We start from the raw sequence: 14,136 nt of genomic DNA on the forward strand, positions 1-14,136 counted from the left end.
TTTCCCTTCCCCTCCTCCTCCTCCTCCCCTTTGCCTTAACAGAACACCCCCTTCTCTTCCCAAATAATCACAAGGGGAATGCGCAGCCGCTCCTGTGAGCTCGAACTGCGGTCTAGATGGCTAACGTGACATCTAGACAGAAATTGACATATATGAGGATATTGTGGGGGGATAACTCCAACAGTTGGGAAGAGATTCCTGCACTTTTTTTTTTTTTTTGCATCCCCAAAGCCAAGGTACTCCATTGAAAAAATTTTTTAATACAAGTAAATCCTGCTCTTATTAGAGGAAAGGAACAGAATATGATGGAGAGAAACAGGAAATGAAAAAAGCCAAGAGTCTGAAAGGACATAAATCAATGAAAAGGACTTTTATCTTATGGTCCTTTATGTTGTTTTTGTCTGAAGAAACGGACTCTAACAGTACAAAACACGGAGGGAATAAAACACGGCAAACATCCACTTCGGGGGTGACTGTGCCTTCCTTGGCAATCCCCATTTTATTCAGGATGTTACTACTCAATCGTTCCAAGGAGCTGATCTTTTACAGGAAATAGGCATCCCTTGGCCTTCTTGGGGACAGGATTCGAGTCCCATTGATACGTGGCGCTTTGCTTGGCCACTACAATTTCGTCTACGCTCACGAGCTGCAGTGTCACATCAGCTACGGCCCGGAGTCCTCGGGCTTTGGCTGTCAGGGTGTCCCACACCTCTTCCTGGGCCACGTTTATTATCCCTTCGACCCCCACTCCTACTAGGAAGTTGCCAGCCTGGTGAGCTCTGTTCATTTCTGCCATCACTTGGGAGACGGCTAAGCCTGCGTTCTCTGCCAAGGTTTCAGGAAGAGACCGAAGGGCCTGTGCAAATGCCAGGAAGGCAGGACCATTAGGCCCTTCCAGTTTGCTTCCTTTTTCTGAGAGCATTTTCGCCAGAGCCATCTCCGTGGCCCCAGCTCCCGGAAGCAGCCTGGGATCCTGGCACAGCTGGAAGTAGGCATCGATGCCACGGTAGGCGGCCTGCTCCGCGCCCTGCAGCCCCTGGGCTGTGGCCCCCCTGAGGACCAAGGTAACGGCAGGGGTGCCCGGACATTCCCACTCAAACACCACGGCCAAACCTTCCCCCAGCTCCTGCTGGTAGACCCTCCGGCACTTCCCTGGCTTCGGGGGAGGAAGCAGGTGACACATCAAAGGTGTGCCCAGCACCTCACTCAAGTAAACCATATCCCTCCGGGACCTGGCTCGAATCACCATGATGTTGTGCTTGTCAGCCTGCGTCAGGGCATTCTCATCGATGTCCCCCCATGCCACCGCCACGTTAATGCACGCGCTGGCCAGCTGGGCCACCTGCTTTTCTATCAACCGCTCACTTCCTTTCCTGAACGTGGCCAGGTCAGCGGGACCGGAGAGCCGGGCCGTGGCCGGTGCATTTGGACTGGCGGGACCAAAGCCGCAAACGAAGAGAGCCACTCTGGCGCCGCCGGGCACCGCGGTCACCTGCCCGCAGGGCTCGGCGCACAAGGCCAGCCCCGGGAGCAGGCACGAGTCCTCCAGCCTCCCCCCTCGCAGGGTGCACACGCCCACGCGCTCGCGTCGGAAGCCGCCGTCCAGCTCCTTGGTGGCCCAGCACGCGTGGGCCACCAGCCTGGTCAAGCAGTCGGCCCGGGACACGGCGTGGGTGTTCACCACCGAGTAGAGGGCCCCAAACGGATCCTCCAGAGGCCCCAGGGAGCGGATGGCCAGGGAGGGCAGCAGGGCCAGGGTCTCCGCGGTGGCCGCGGCGTAGGCCTCGCGCAGCTGGGAGCGGGGCAGGCCGGCGCGCAGCAGGTGCTCGGCCTGCAGGAGCAGCGCTTCCGCCAGCAGGACCACGAAGGCCGCGCCGTCGCCGCTGCTCTCCGCCTGCGTGTGGGCCGCCTCGCGCAGGAGCCGCGCCGCGGGGTGCTCCAGCTCCAGCGCGCGCAGGATGGCCGCGGCGTAGCCCGTCAGCACGGTGGTTCCTCTGGCGGTGACCAGGAGCTTCTGCCGGCCGTGGGGACCGTAGCAAGGCCGGATGACCCTGGCCAGGGTCTGCGCCGCCGGCAAGCTGCGGAGCAGGTGCCTCCCCTGCGCCCGCGGGCTCCCGGCGCGCCGCCTCGGCCCCGGCCGCTCCGGCAGCCGGGCCCCCGCTGCGGTCCTGCTGGCCATCGGCCGCCGAGCCGGGCCGCGGGGACGCTCCAGGCGCGGCGGCGGGGGCGTCCGGGAAGCCGATCTCGGACACCTCTCGAGGGGGTGGGGGTGGGGGGTGGGGGGGAAAGGAGCCGGAGGCCCTTCCGCCGGTGCGCGGGGAAGCAGGCGCGCCACGGTCAGGTGCGGCGACGGTCGGCGCAGAGCTCAGCCCTCAACCACTCCCCCAGCTTGATCTGCGAGGCGGCTCCCCACGTCTGACGCGTGGCAGCCGAAGCGGGTGTTACCCTGATGGAGTCACAGAGTGGCACGGGGCACCCGGGCAGAGAATGAGGTCACAGAAGGATGCCTCGAGTTTGGGAGGCCCCGGGGGCAGGCGGGAGTCAGACCAGGTCACCCGGCAGAGGAGGGACTCCCGGATGCGCCAGGGCCCAGGGCTTCGTTGGAACTTTGGAGGCGGCAGAGGGGAGAGCAGGTGAAAATCCCCACCCACTTCCAATACCAGACGGAGCTGGGGCTCCTGTGAGGTTTGTTGCAGGCTTCGGGAGGGAAACAGTGTTTCGCTTCGCTTCGCTTCCTTGTGCGGGACCGTGTAACACTAGCTCGGTTTTACTGTCCGCCTCTGCCTCTGCGGCCACCTTATCCCTCTGTGCCGTCCGGCAGGTTCCTAACGGTGTCTACGGTCTGTCTTTCAGGTGGCAGGTGTGTGATGTTCTCCTTCCCATGATAATGATGTCACCGAGCTGGCAAAGGCGGGTCAACACAAGGGAGGCAAAGACGCTGACAACCTATAGGCAAACTGGGGAAATGTTTGCAGCCGAGTGAACGTGACCAGCCTCCCAGAGGCGAGGAAGGTAGAATATTGCAGGGGGCGAATGTAAGGCGCCCCCCACCCCCCACCCCGACCCTCAGCCCTTAGATTTGCAGTTCCTCCTCTCTTTCCCTTGCTCTCTCACTCCCTCCTTTCCTCAAATGGAGCCTGCTGGGGTAATGCTTGCACCCTTTTCGGTTTAGTAAATATTTATCGAGGGGCACCTGGGTGGCTCAGTCGGTTGAGCGTCCGACTCTTGATATTGGCTCAGGTCAGGATCCCAGGGTTGTGAGATCCCCACATCCGGCTGTGTGCTGAGCAGGGAGTCTGCTTGGAATTCTCTCTCTCTCTCTCTCTCTCTCTCTCTGCCCATCCCGCTTTCTGTCTCTGTCTCTCTCTCAAAATAAACATTAAAAAATAAATGTTTAGTGAGCACCCAGTGTGTTCCATGGAATGTGAACTCTAAGGGACAGGATCATGGACACCCAGGGAGGGGAGGAGATTTGCACCAAAGGAACACAACTTCCATAGGCATTAGGCGGAGCAGCAGCTGGAAGTGATGACGATGAAGATTATTAAGATTAGGGGAAAGAGAATCATTCCACTCACTTTCACTGGGAAAACCCCTTTTAGGTTTATTTAATAGCAACTCCCCCCAAGGGGAGGAAAAATAGAACTCTGAACCTGATTATACTAGTCAGGAGTCATGATTGTATGGTAGGCACTGTTTTAATATGTTTCCACAGACAAGATGATAGCAAGAAGGAAAAGGAAAAAAAAATATCAGCGAAAGTGAAATGTAATTAAGGCTAAGATAGAGATACTTTTGGAGAAAAAAACCTTTTTCTTTGAAAAACAACTTGCTTGGTTTTGTAAAAATAATAGCTATTCATTATAAAAGTTAAAAAGAAAAAATACAAAGAAAGTGTCAATTCCAGCCCAGAGATTGCTTTTATTTTATTATTTTATGTTATTTTAGTTTAGTTTAGTTTAGTTTATTGAGAGAGCGTGAGCTGAGGAGAGGGGCAGAGGGAGAGAGAGAATCTTAAGTAGGCTCCACGCAGAGCCCAACTTGGAGCTCGATCCCACCACCCTGGGATCATGACCTAAGCCAAGATCAAGAGTTGGATGCTCGACCGTCTGAGCCACCCAGGCACCCCCATTGTTTGCATTTTGATGAACATTATTACTTTGCACATAGATTTATATATAGATTGTTGTGGATTTATACAGTTTTCCGTAAATGGATTGTATGGCACATATTATATATGTTATTCTGTGATCATTTCTCCCTCAACATTATCTTCACTGGTAGAAATGGTTCTAAGCAGATATGTTTTCTGAAGACTGTGGACAACTATTTTGACCTCTTTTGATTTTGGAGGCTCTTTTAGAAACAGGTGTGAACCTCCATGCCCAGGCTTCAGAAAGCCAAGAACACGGAGAAGAATGACACTAACAAATGTTGGACAGAGGGGCAAAGAGGGGCAAAGATGACCGCCTGTTTCTTTATAGAAATGTAAAATGTAACCATCAGCATAAACTGTAGCAAGGTAGGCATATTTACATTGTTTATAAAGATACAGTTTCTTTTTGAAAAGTAAACCCTCCTGGTGTGTGTGGGGGTGGGGAATAAACACGCTTGTAAAGGATCATCTTAGCTCTTTTTCTGACACTTAACACATAGTTTCCCATTTATTTCACTTATTCCACAACTGTTGATTGAGCTGCTGCGAAATCATAGAGATAAAAGATGTATAAGGCAGACAATTGTAGCCATCCGCACCTGGCGTAGGGTGGGTTACAAAACAGCCAGGGTGGGATACATTCCAGACATCCTTGTGGGGGGGGGGTGGGGGGGGGGAGAGGGGGGGTGGTGGGGGGAGGGGGGGAAGCACAGGTGTTGTAGAAACATCCATGGGGACACACAGTCATTGTCAGGGGGAGGGTGGTGGTCAGGGATGGAAGTGAAGTCTAAAGAAGCAGGAATTGGCCACATGACAGAGGAAGGGGCTTGGGACAATCTAATGACGTCTGACAAAGGTGGCTCTGAAGGCTGGAGCACCCAGTAAGGAGGAAGGGGGAGGAGTGGGGGGGAGGGGATGGCTGGAGGGTGGCAGGCTTAGGGGGCCACACCGAGAAATTTAGACTTCATCCTGAAGGGTGATGGGTGCGACTCTTGAGTTCCATTTCCACTAGAAAGTGAGGATCTCATCATTGTCTTCGATCTTGATTTATTTTACTTCTCAAAAATGTGTATTTATTTTGAGGGGGGGAGGGGCAGAGAGAGAGAGAGGGAGAGAGAGAGAATCCCAAGCAGGCCCCTAGCTGTCAGTGCAAGAGTTGGACGCCTAACCGACTGAGACTCCCAGGTGCCACCATAGTCTTTGGCCTTTAAAACAGGCCCCAAATGGTACATGTTGGGCTGACATTTTTTGGCCTATGTTTACACTGATCAAACTAACCAAGGAACTACTAAGTCATAATTTTACTGTTTACTTTGTACGCACTGTTATTGTTAAATTCACTTTGATTTTATTTATCCTACAAATAGATTGATTCAATGTAAAATAAACGTGAATGTTTTGTGCCAAGAAAAGTTTGCATGCAGTTAACCTATTATGTAAACTTTTTTCTTTTTTCTTAATGTTTATTTTTGAGAGAGAGAGAGAGAGAGAGAGAGAGAGAGAGAGAGAACGAACAGGGGAGAGGCAGACAAAGGGAGACAGAGGATCCAAAGTGGACTCCACGCTAACAGCCGACAGCCTGAGGCCGGACTCCAACTCATGAACTCAGAGATCATGACCTGGGCCAAAGCTGGATGCTTATCAGACTGAGCCACCCAGGTGCCCCTATATAAACTTTTCTAACCATATATACATGAATCTGCTAAACGGGGAGACACCAATATAGGCTGCTTGGTAGTTCAGTTGGGTTAAATATTGTCCCCCCAACATTCATATCCTTCCCCAAACCTCAGAATGTGACCTTATCTGGAATAAGATTGTTGCAGATGCAGTCAATTAACGGGAGGTCATACTGTTGTAGGCTGGACTCTTACTCCAACACGACTGGTATCCTTACAAGAAGAGACACATACACAGAGAACACTATGTGAGGGCACAGAGATGCAGAAAAGATGGCCATTGGAGTCATGTACCTACAGCCAAGGTCCCCAAGGATCATGGACAACCACTGGAAGCTGAGAGGCAGGGAACCATCAAATTCTTCCCTAAAGCCTACCGCAAGGAGCCAGCCCCGCCAACACCTTGACTTTGGTCTTCGAGCTACCAGGGCTGTGAGAAAATAAATTTCTGTCATTTTCAGCATTTGTTGTGGCAACGTTAGGAAATTAATGCAAACTACTTGTGTAGTCTTGTATTATCAGTAAAGGAGAGGAACCTAAGAGAGTGTGTGTGTGTGGGGTGGGGGGGTGCGTGTGTAGGGGCTGGGGTAGGGTCTCTAGGAGTTTATAACACTTGCTGGCAGAATGCTTTTGTATCCTAAATAGACATAGCTGTCTGCTGCCTCCTCCACCTCTGCCCTCCCCCCAAATCCCCAGATGCATTTCTATTAAAAATATGGTCTTGTACACAATGGATGTAAATATTTAATCTTCCTGTTTGTATGTTTTCCCATGTTTATTTTTCAGTTGCCTGCCTGCCCTTTTTGTGTTTATCTTGTTAAGTACTGACAGGCTTAAAATATAGACCCCTAGAGGGCAAGATTGATATCTATATGGAGTGTGCTGCAGAACATACACTCATGCCTCATACTCTTCTGCACAAATTATTTTTGACGGTGAGTGTTCTGTTTAATCACTTCTCGGTTTCTTCCTTAATTTTTCTGTCTACTAGGTACATGGTAGGCATTACTGAAATAACTCGTGTAAGGCAATTAGAATTTTCAAAGCTAAAAACACACTATGGACTAAATACTAATTTTCAGGAATTGAAATTCTTAATTTATTTTTAATTTTTAAAGTAATCTCTACACCCAACATGGGGCTCCACTCACAACCCCTAGATTAAGAGTTGCATGCTTGACCCACTGAGCCAGCCATGTGCCCCTGAAGTTCTTTTAAAAACCCTTTTTTTTTTTTTTACTGAAAAAGGACACAAAATGCCAGCCTATGACTGCACCTTTTTAAAGTATAAGTTTAACAGCAAACATATGAAGACAAAGATTGTAAGATCTAGAATTGAAGTTTTCAGTGTTCCTTCTACAACTATAAAAGTTTGGTTCCTAAAAAACCCTGAGGAATTTAAGACTTTACAGGAAAACAAAAGGAGAGAGTCCATTAATTAGTAGTGAGCCTACGGGAGAGTCTTATAAATATTTTACACTCACCAAAACAAGCAAAAACAGACAAACTCTAAATAAAGACCATATCAATGACATTTATAGGACTCCAATTAGTAAGAATGGCTACTGTACTGTGAATTTTTATTTACCATCACTTGTTTGCTAGACCCTTTGAGGCTCTTATCTTGCTCTGTTTCCTGAGATGTTGCTTTTTCTTTGGTGTAGATAGCAATCCTCACCCCCCAAACCACATGCTAAATATTTAATACACATTTCTTATTATACTGCATGTGCTCTAAAAGATTCAACTATCATAGAAAAATGTAATATAGAAAGTGAAAGTCCCTCGTAATCTACCCCTTCAGAGATGATCGCTGCTAACACTTTGCTGCACATTGACCATGTTTTTAGAAATGGCTACATGTGTACTTATTAAAAGTAGATTTTGTTTGTTTGTTTGCTTTGGTGCTTTCAGACACCCTGTGCCTTTCTGACTTTATAATTTTGAGTAACTTCAGCTACGTGACTCCTGGGTTTTTTTTGCCACTGCGGTCTCAGAGCTCCAAAATTTGGATCGGAGACATGGAAACACCTTTGGAAAACCTTTATGTGAAACAGGTATTTTTTTGTATCCTTCCTGTGCATCCTGAGTTATATTTTATTTGGTCTGCCCATGATAACTTCGGGCCAACAGCCTGCTGTCCTTTTAAAACAGATTCCAAGTGCTTGCCTCACAATAGCTGAAGGAATGGAGATTTAAGGCTGGGCTTAGTATCCTTCATCTTTTCTTTCTAGAAGCATCACTGCACAGACCTCTGTTTCTTCCCTTTTCATTCATTCTACTCCCTTTTCTGTTCTCAGTCCCCTGTTTCCTTTTAAAACTTCTCTCCAGCAGGAGTGACTTGTCCTCTGCACACTGACACTTAAATTATCCTGACATATAATTTTGTGCGTATGAGACAGTTGGAAGTGACGGCTCTAATTTCCGTAATGAACACAGGTAAACATGTGGATCGATAATCCAATTTTTGAAAGTGTACTTTCCTTAAAGTGTAATGCGCAGGGGGAAAAAAAATGCCAGAGAAAGAATGAGCACTGAAAAAACTTTAAATGTTTCACTTCATAAATTCATCATTAGGCATATACATGTTGTGTTTCTATTCATGATAGTCAGACGCTTTTAATTTATAGTCTGCATTTACCCACTCAGCTTCTCCCCAATCTCAGAATTCCCGTGGCTGTATATTTAGTAAACTTGAACAAACCGGCAAGGATTAAACCCTGCAGGCATTCAAATGACTATCTTATTATAGTCCTCATTTCAGCCATTTCGAAACAAAACAAAACACCTGCCTGTAGTCAGAATAGGCTTTGGAAATCGAACCGCGTATACTTTGCCCAAACAGGAAGCACAATTCAAAGTTTATGCTCTGGCTATTGGGAGAAATGGAAGCGAACGAGAGCTGGGAAGCCAGAACACGCAGCGTTAGGCTTCCACCGTGTCGGGAGGACGGAAGGGAACCCTAATGGGAAAGTGCCTAGTGTGTCCGGCCTAGAGGCGATGCTCCCGAAGTGATCGCTCGTCCCGAGCCGTCTGCCAAGGCTTCACAGGTCCTGAATTCTCCCCCAGTTCACGTGTGCTGATCGACAGTGAATGGAAAGGAGAGCACTGAGGAGTTGCCGCCCCATCCGAAGAAAAAGTCCCGAAGCCCGCATTTGCCACTCTGCTTTCCGAGAAAGCGCTCGTCTCCCATTGCTAATTCTAGCCCCGTTTCCCCTTGACCCTGTAAACGCATCGGGAGCTGGCCCAGAAACCCTCCGATTTGCGCGCATCGCAACACGCTGCACGTTACAATCAAGTTGTTGGGTTTTTACTGGTGTGTTGTGGTGCCTTTTTGCGCGTCTTGTGCCTCAAAATGTCAGCGTTCTTTTTGTCTGACAGCTCGGTAAGCCCTTTCTGGCCCATTTCTTACATGACGTTATAATAACGAAACTCTCCCTGGAATTGGATCACAGCGAAGTTGCACTGCCTCCCCGGCCCGCGGGAGCCGGGGCAGCGCCGGCGGGCTCCGTCCCTCCGGCCGCGGGGCGGGTGGGCGGCGGGGCGGCGCGCCGGGGGGGCCGTGCGGGCTTAGCGGCCGCCGGCTCGCGGCCGGGCTCGGGCGCAGTCGGAGCGCCGCCTCGGGCCGCGCATTCCCTGGACCCCGATCCCGGATCGCCGCCTCCGCAGCTTGGCGCTCTCCCCGAGCCGGAGCCGGAGCCGGAGCCGGAGTCGCGGCGCAGCCCCGGCCGCCGCGTCAGAGGAGGCGGGGCGGGAGAGGGGAGAGGGGAGGGGGGAGGGGGGGGGGGGAGAAGACGGAGAGGAGGGAGGAGGGAAGAGAGCCCGGCAGGGGGAGGGGGGGAGACGGGGGAGGGGCGGTGAGGTCAGCGGCGGCGGCGCGTCCGCGGGCAGCGCATGCGCGGAGCGAGCCCTGTGAGTGGCAGCGGCGGCGCGCGGGGGGCGGCGGGGCCGAGGAGTGGGGGAGGGGGCGGGGGCGTCGCGGCGGCCGTGTGTGGGCGAGACGGCGGCGAGTTTGAGAGGTCTGTGGTGCGGGGCGCCCGGGGGAGACCCGGCGCGGCCCTCGCGCGACGGCCACGGTCGTGTGTGTGTGTCTGTGTGTGGTACACGCACACCCGCAAAACTTCCTCCTCCCCGGCCCGGGAGGGCGGGCGCTGAGGGGCCGGCGCTCGCGCAGCCCGGAACCCACAACAACAACTGGAGCAGCTGTCAAAACTTCGCCGCCGCCGCCGCCCGGCCTGACGCGGCCCGCGCGGGGGAGGGGCGGCCGGCGGGGCCGCGACCCCCCGCCCGCCGCTGCCCGCGGGCCCGCCGCTCCCCGCGCCGCGGCCCCTTTCTCCTCCCGCCGCGGGCGCTGGGGGAGGGGCGCGGGCGCAGCCCCGGCCGGCGCCCCCCGCGCCCCCTCAGTCGCCCCGCCCCGGCCGGCGCCCGCCCGCACCCGCCCGCCCGCACCGCCCGGCCCCCGCCCGCGCCCCGCCCGCCGCCGCCGCCGCCGCCGCCGCCCGCACCTCCCGCCCGGCCGGCCGGCCCCTCCCTCCCTCCCGCCCGCGCCCCGCCCGCCGCCCCCCGCCCCCCGCCCGGCCCCTGCGCGCCGAGGTGCGCGCGCCCGCGCGTATGTGTGTGAGTGCGTGTCCTGCTCGCTCCATGTTGCCGCCTCTCCCGGTACCTGCTGCTGCTCCCGGGGCTGCGGGAAATGCGAGAGGCTGAGCCGGGGAGGAGGAACCCGAGCAGCAGCGGCGGCGGCGGCCGCGGCGGCGGCGGCGGGAGGAGCCCCCCAGGAGGAGGACCGGGATCCATGTGTCTTTCCTGGTGACTAGGATGTCGTCGGAGGAGGACAAGAGCGCGGAGCAGCCGCAGCCGCCGCCACCACCCCCCGAGGAGCCCGGAGCCCCGGCCCCGAGCCCCGCAGCCGCAGACAAAAGACCTCGGGGCCGGCCTCGCAAAGATGGCGCTTCCCCTTTCCAGAGAGCCAGAAAGAAGTAAGTTGAGTGTGAGGGAGCCAGGCCGGGAGCCAGCCGCGGCGCCGGGCCGGAGCTGTCACCGGCGCGCCCGGCCCCCCTGCCCCCGCGCGCCCCCGGCCGCCCCCGCGGGGTGGGGGTGGGGCCCGCCGGCCGCGCGGCTCCCGGCCCCCGGGGCGCCCGCCCGCCCCGCGCCCCGCGCCCCCTCGGCGGCCTCCGGGCCGGGCCTCCCGCGGGCGCCCCGCACCGCACTCCGCCCAGCGGGGCCCCGACGGCTCGCGCCGCCGCCGCCGCCGCCGCACTTTACTTTGGAGTTTGGCCCTCGCGCCGGCTGTTCGCGGGGCTGCTGTTTCGGGAGAAATTTCTCGTAGATTCTTCCTGGCCTAGCCGGGTCGTCGGACAGACGCACGGCGAGGCGCACGCAGGTCGTCCGCGCACCGGCGCCTTGTCAACTACAAAGCGGTCCCGCCGCGGGACACTCGCGGAGCTGTCAAAACGCCGCGGCCAGGTGGTCTCGCCGCCCGCCCGGGGTGTTTGGGGGGGGGGCCTAAGGTGGGGGGACGGGGACGCGGTGGGGGGTGGGGGGGGTGGGGAGGAGCTGCCGGCCTTTGTGAGGCGGCCGCCCCCGGAACTTTTCTGGCTCCCGGAGCCGGGTTTGGAGCCCGAGGGGTCTGTTCGGAAGTCGGGGGACTTCTTCCTCTCCCCTCCCCCACCCCGACCCGCACGGCCGCGGCGGGCAGGCGCGGCGGCCGCAAGTTTGGAAACCGAGCCGGGCCGGGCGCTCGGGGCCGAGACCGGGGAGCCCGCTGACTCCGCGGGAGCCCGCCCCGCGCGGGGGCCCCACTTCCCCCCGAGCCCCTGCGGGGTTGGGCACGGCTGTCGCTAGTCGCGGAGCACGTTGGCAGCGCTAGACTCGTCCTTTCACAGAATGGCCATTCGGCAACTTTCGCCTGGAAACCGGGAAACCCGTGGCAGCGAGTCGCGCGGCTGCGGTGGCTCCCGAGGGTGCAGGACCGGCGGCGGCCGTCCGAAGTTGGGGAGTGGCGTGGAGTGCTTACTCATGTCGTTGGAGGACCGTGTCTGGGAGCTGTTGGTAGGGGAAGGGTGCGCTGGGGCGCGGGGACAGCCGGGGGTTTCTGTTGTTGTTGTTGATGTTGTTGTTGTTGGGGCGCGTTCGCCTGGTCGGAGCAGGGGCACGTTGGGTGATAGGCGGTGAAGACGGCGGTGTGCACCGGGGCGGAGCGGGGCCGGCGTGTGGCAGAGCCCTGGAGCCCAGGCTGCCCCTTCTTCCTCCGTGCTGTGCTGTCCTTGGACTGTGAGGATGGTTCAGGCCCTTTAGCGTGCCTCCATGTTTTATTTCCAGCTCTTACCTAGCTGTGACACATCCCGAGACGGGCGAGTACAGGATGCATACGTGGTGGCGTTAGCGTCTTTGTGCTATAAAGTTGGGGTTTGCGGGGCCACCGGCATTGCAGTGAAATGTGTGCTGGAAATGGCCAGGGCCGTTCCCCCATCAGCTGGAATTCGGAGAGGGAGTGGACCTCCAAGGAACTTCACACTTTGTCGCTTTTTTGTATCCTTTAAAGCAATGTATATAAAGCCATGCTAGGGTTTTAACTTAATAGCTTCCCATTTTGACTATTTCTTGGTTCCTTTCCAAATATTAATTTGGGATTATTGTATGTTTTCTCTTTGCTTTCAGGTTCCTCTTCTAGTTACAGTAGACCTATCTGTGCTGTCACGCCCCTCACCATGCACACGCGAGTGTGTGCACGGGCACAAACACACACAAACACACACATGCACATGCAGTTCCCCTGAGATGGAAATGAGTTCATCTGTGTTAGGGCAGCCCCTGTGTGCACCGGAAGAAAGGTTGGTTTAGGGTATTACCACTTTATTATTTTAGTTTTTATCTCGTTTTAAAATCTCATCTTATGAATGAAAAAAAAAAGGTAGCCCTTGGAAAAACCTAAAAATTTCTACAGAACGGTGCTAATATAACAGTATGAAAACATCAACACTTTGGAAGACGTTTAATACAACTCTGAGTCTTAAGAGAGTTTTAGCTTTCTCTTTTGGATTTGAACACTGGGGCAGCATTCCTTGCATGAAATTTAGTGGTAACTTTGATGGTTCCAAGCTTCTCAGTGAATTTTTAAAAAATTAGGTGTGTTTTTGGAAGGGAATGGAATCTACAGTTGTTTGAGAAACCTGTAAGTGGAAACTACTGTGTGAACTGGAAAGCAAAGAGGAGGGTTTTCAGTTGTGGGTCTCTGTACGTATTTGGGTGCATGCAGAAAAGACCCTGTAGTCAGTTGGGTATTGAAGATCCTGAAAGTGAAACTGAGGTATGACAAATGTAAGTTAGGTTTGTAAATGCTAGAATTACCTGGAATTGCAAATAATTATCTAAGTCATGAAAATTTTTTTTTGGGGGGGGGGATGCAAAGGAGATAAAAGTTTTTAAATTGTCCACGTTATCGGTTTGTATGGTTGCTAAGTGGGTTGTTTTATGCTAGAGAAGATGTCTTATGACACTATTTATTAAAAGTGGATTTGCATATTTGTCTTTGGATTTCAAAAAAAGAGGGTAACCAGGCACTGCTAATTACACTTTGAGTTTGGATTTTTGAATTTTTGATAGTTAGATAAGTGAACTTAAGCATTTTCTTGTTTTGTACTGTTAGATGAGTTTTGCTTTATCGTATTTAAAAAGCAAAGGCTATGTAGTGGCTAATTTTAATTAGCTATTGTTATCTTAAAATTATTTACTAAAATCAAGAATTTTGAACTGAAGCAATTGATCTTAGGGCAGAGTTTGAAAAGTAGATACATAAATAAGGATTTCCTGTTGTATGAATGTGAAGTGGAACAGTGAAATTTACATTTATTAAAAGTTCTCCTTAGCAGTAAGGACTGTTTAATCGGTTATTTGGGGTAGCGTGTGATCTTTGTAGGAGGTCCAGGTCTTTCCACCAGTGAACAAGCTCCTGCTATAGAGGAAGCATCTACTCGAGGTCTAATTGTTTTTGTATGAACGTTTAGGAAACTTCTCCCAAAGGTTTGATTTTATTTTTTCTTCTTTGGAATATATGTTGACATTTCTAAATTGGGAAGACAAGGAATCATTCTACCATATATATGTTTTTTATGAAGTCAACAAAGTTAACGTTAGGGATGGGGTGGGTGTGGGTGTGGGGGTGGTGCGGAAGCAGGTGGTGGGGATAGGATTTCTGAGGCACTATCCTTGACCCTTTTTGAAAAAACTCTTTATGTTCTGAACCACTTTCTTTTCAGAGGGCAATTACTGTTATTAGAAAGCCACCTTGAGCCTTATTCTTGT

General features: G+C 53.3%; 3 protein-coding genes across 14 annotated transcripts in view; 2 read left to right on the plus strand and 1 right to left on the minus strand.

The window, feature by feature from the left end:
- The window catches only part of XRCC2 (X-ray repair cross complementing 2), a 178,772-nt gene extending 169,188 nt beyond the window's left edge, over positions 1-9,584 (plus strand). Inside the window, exons 3-8 of one of the 3 annotated variants that reach the window (XR_003417602.2) lie at positions 2,854-3,012; positions 4,354-4,522; positions 6,018-6,267; positions 6,622-6,770; positions 7,750-7,892; positions 8,681-9,583. The gene's annotated coding sequence lies outside the window, so the exon portion shown is untranslated. Of the gene's footprint in view, positions 1-2,853; positions 3,013-4,353; positions 4,523-5,106; positions 5,816-6,017; positions 6,268-6,621; positions 6,771-7,749; positions 7,893-8,680 lie in introns of those variants that run through there. The other 2 variants (XR_008296537.1, XR_008296538.1) reach the window with 2 other exon arrangements.
- On the minus strand, positions 458-2,987 carry CCT8L2 (chaperonin containing TCP1 subunit 8 like 2). The gene has a single exon (XM_015082663.3). It carries the CDS (start codon positions 2,177-2,179, stop codon positions 515-517), a length of 1,665 nt encoding a protein of 554 aa, XP_014938149.3. The 5' UTR covers positions 2,180-2,987; the 3' UTR covers positions 458-514.
- Positions 9,585-10,399: 815 nt separating the features above from the next.
- Positions 10,400-14,136, plus strand: part of KMT2C (lysine methyltransferase 2C) — a 283,712-nt gene continuing 279,975 nt past the window's right edge. For 3 of the 10 annotated variants that reach the window (XM_053217833.1, XM_053217834.1, XM_053217838.1), the window contains exon 1: positions 10,400-10,811. In XM_053217833.1, coding sequence (XP_053073808.1) covers positions 10,651-10,811 — 161 coding nt within the window. In that variant the 5' untranslated portion in view covers positions 10,400-10,650. Of the gene's footprint in view, positions 10,812-11,161; positions 11,321-11,352; positions 11,884-11,906; positions 12,666-14,136 lie in introns of those variants that run through there. The other 7 variants (XM_053217831.1, XM_053217832.1, XM_027051225.2 and 4 more) reach the window with 5 other exon arrangements.

The sequence above is a fragment of the Acinonyx jubatus genome, chromosome A2, assembly GCF_027475565.1.
Source record: "Acinonyx jubatus isolate Ajub_Pintada_27869175 chromosome A2, VMU_Ajub_asm_v1.0, whole genome shotgun sequence".
Classification (NCBI taxonomy): Eukaryota; Metazoa; Chordata; class Mammalia; order Carnivora; family Felidae; genus Acinonyx; species Acinonyx jubatus.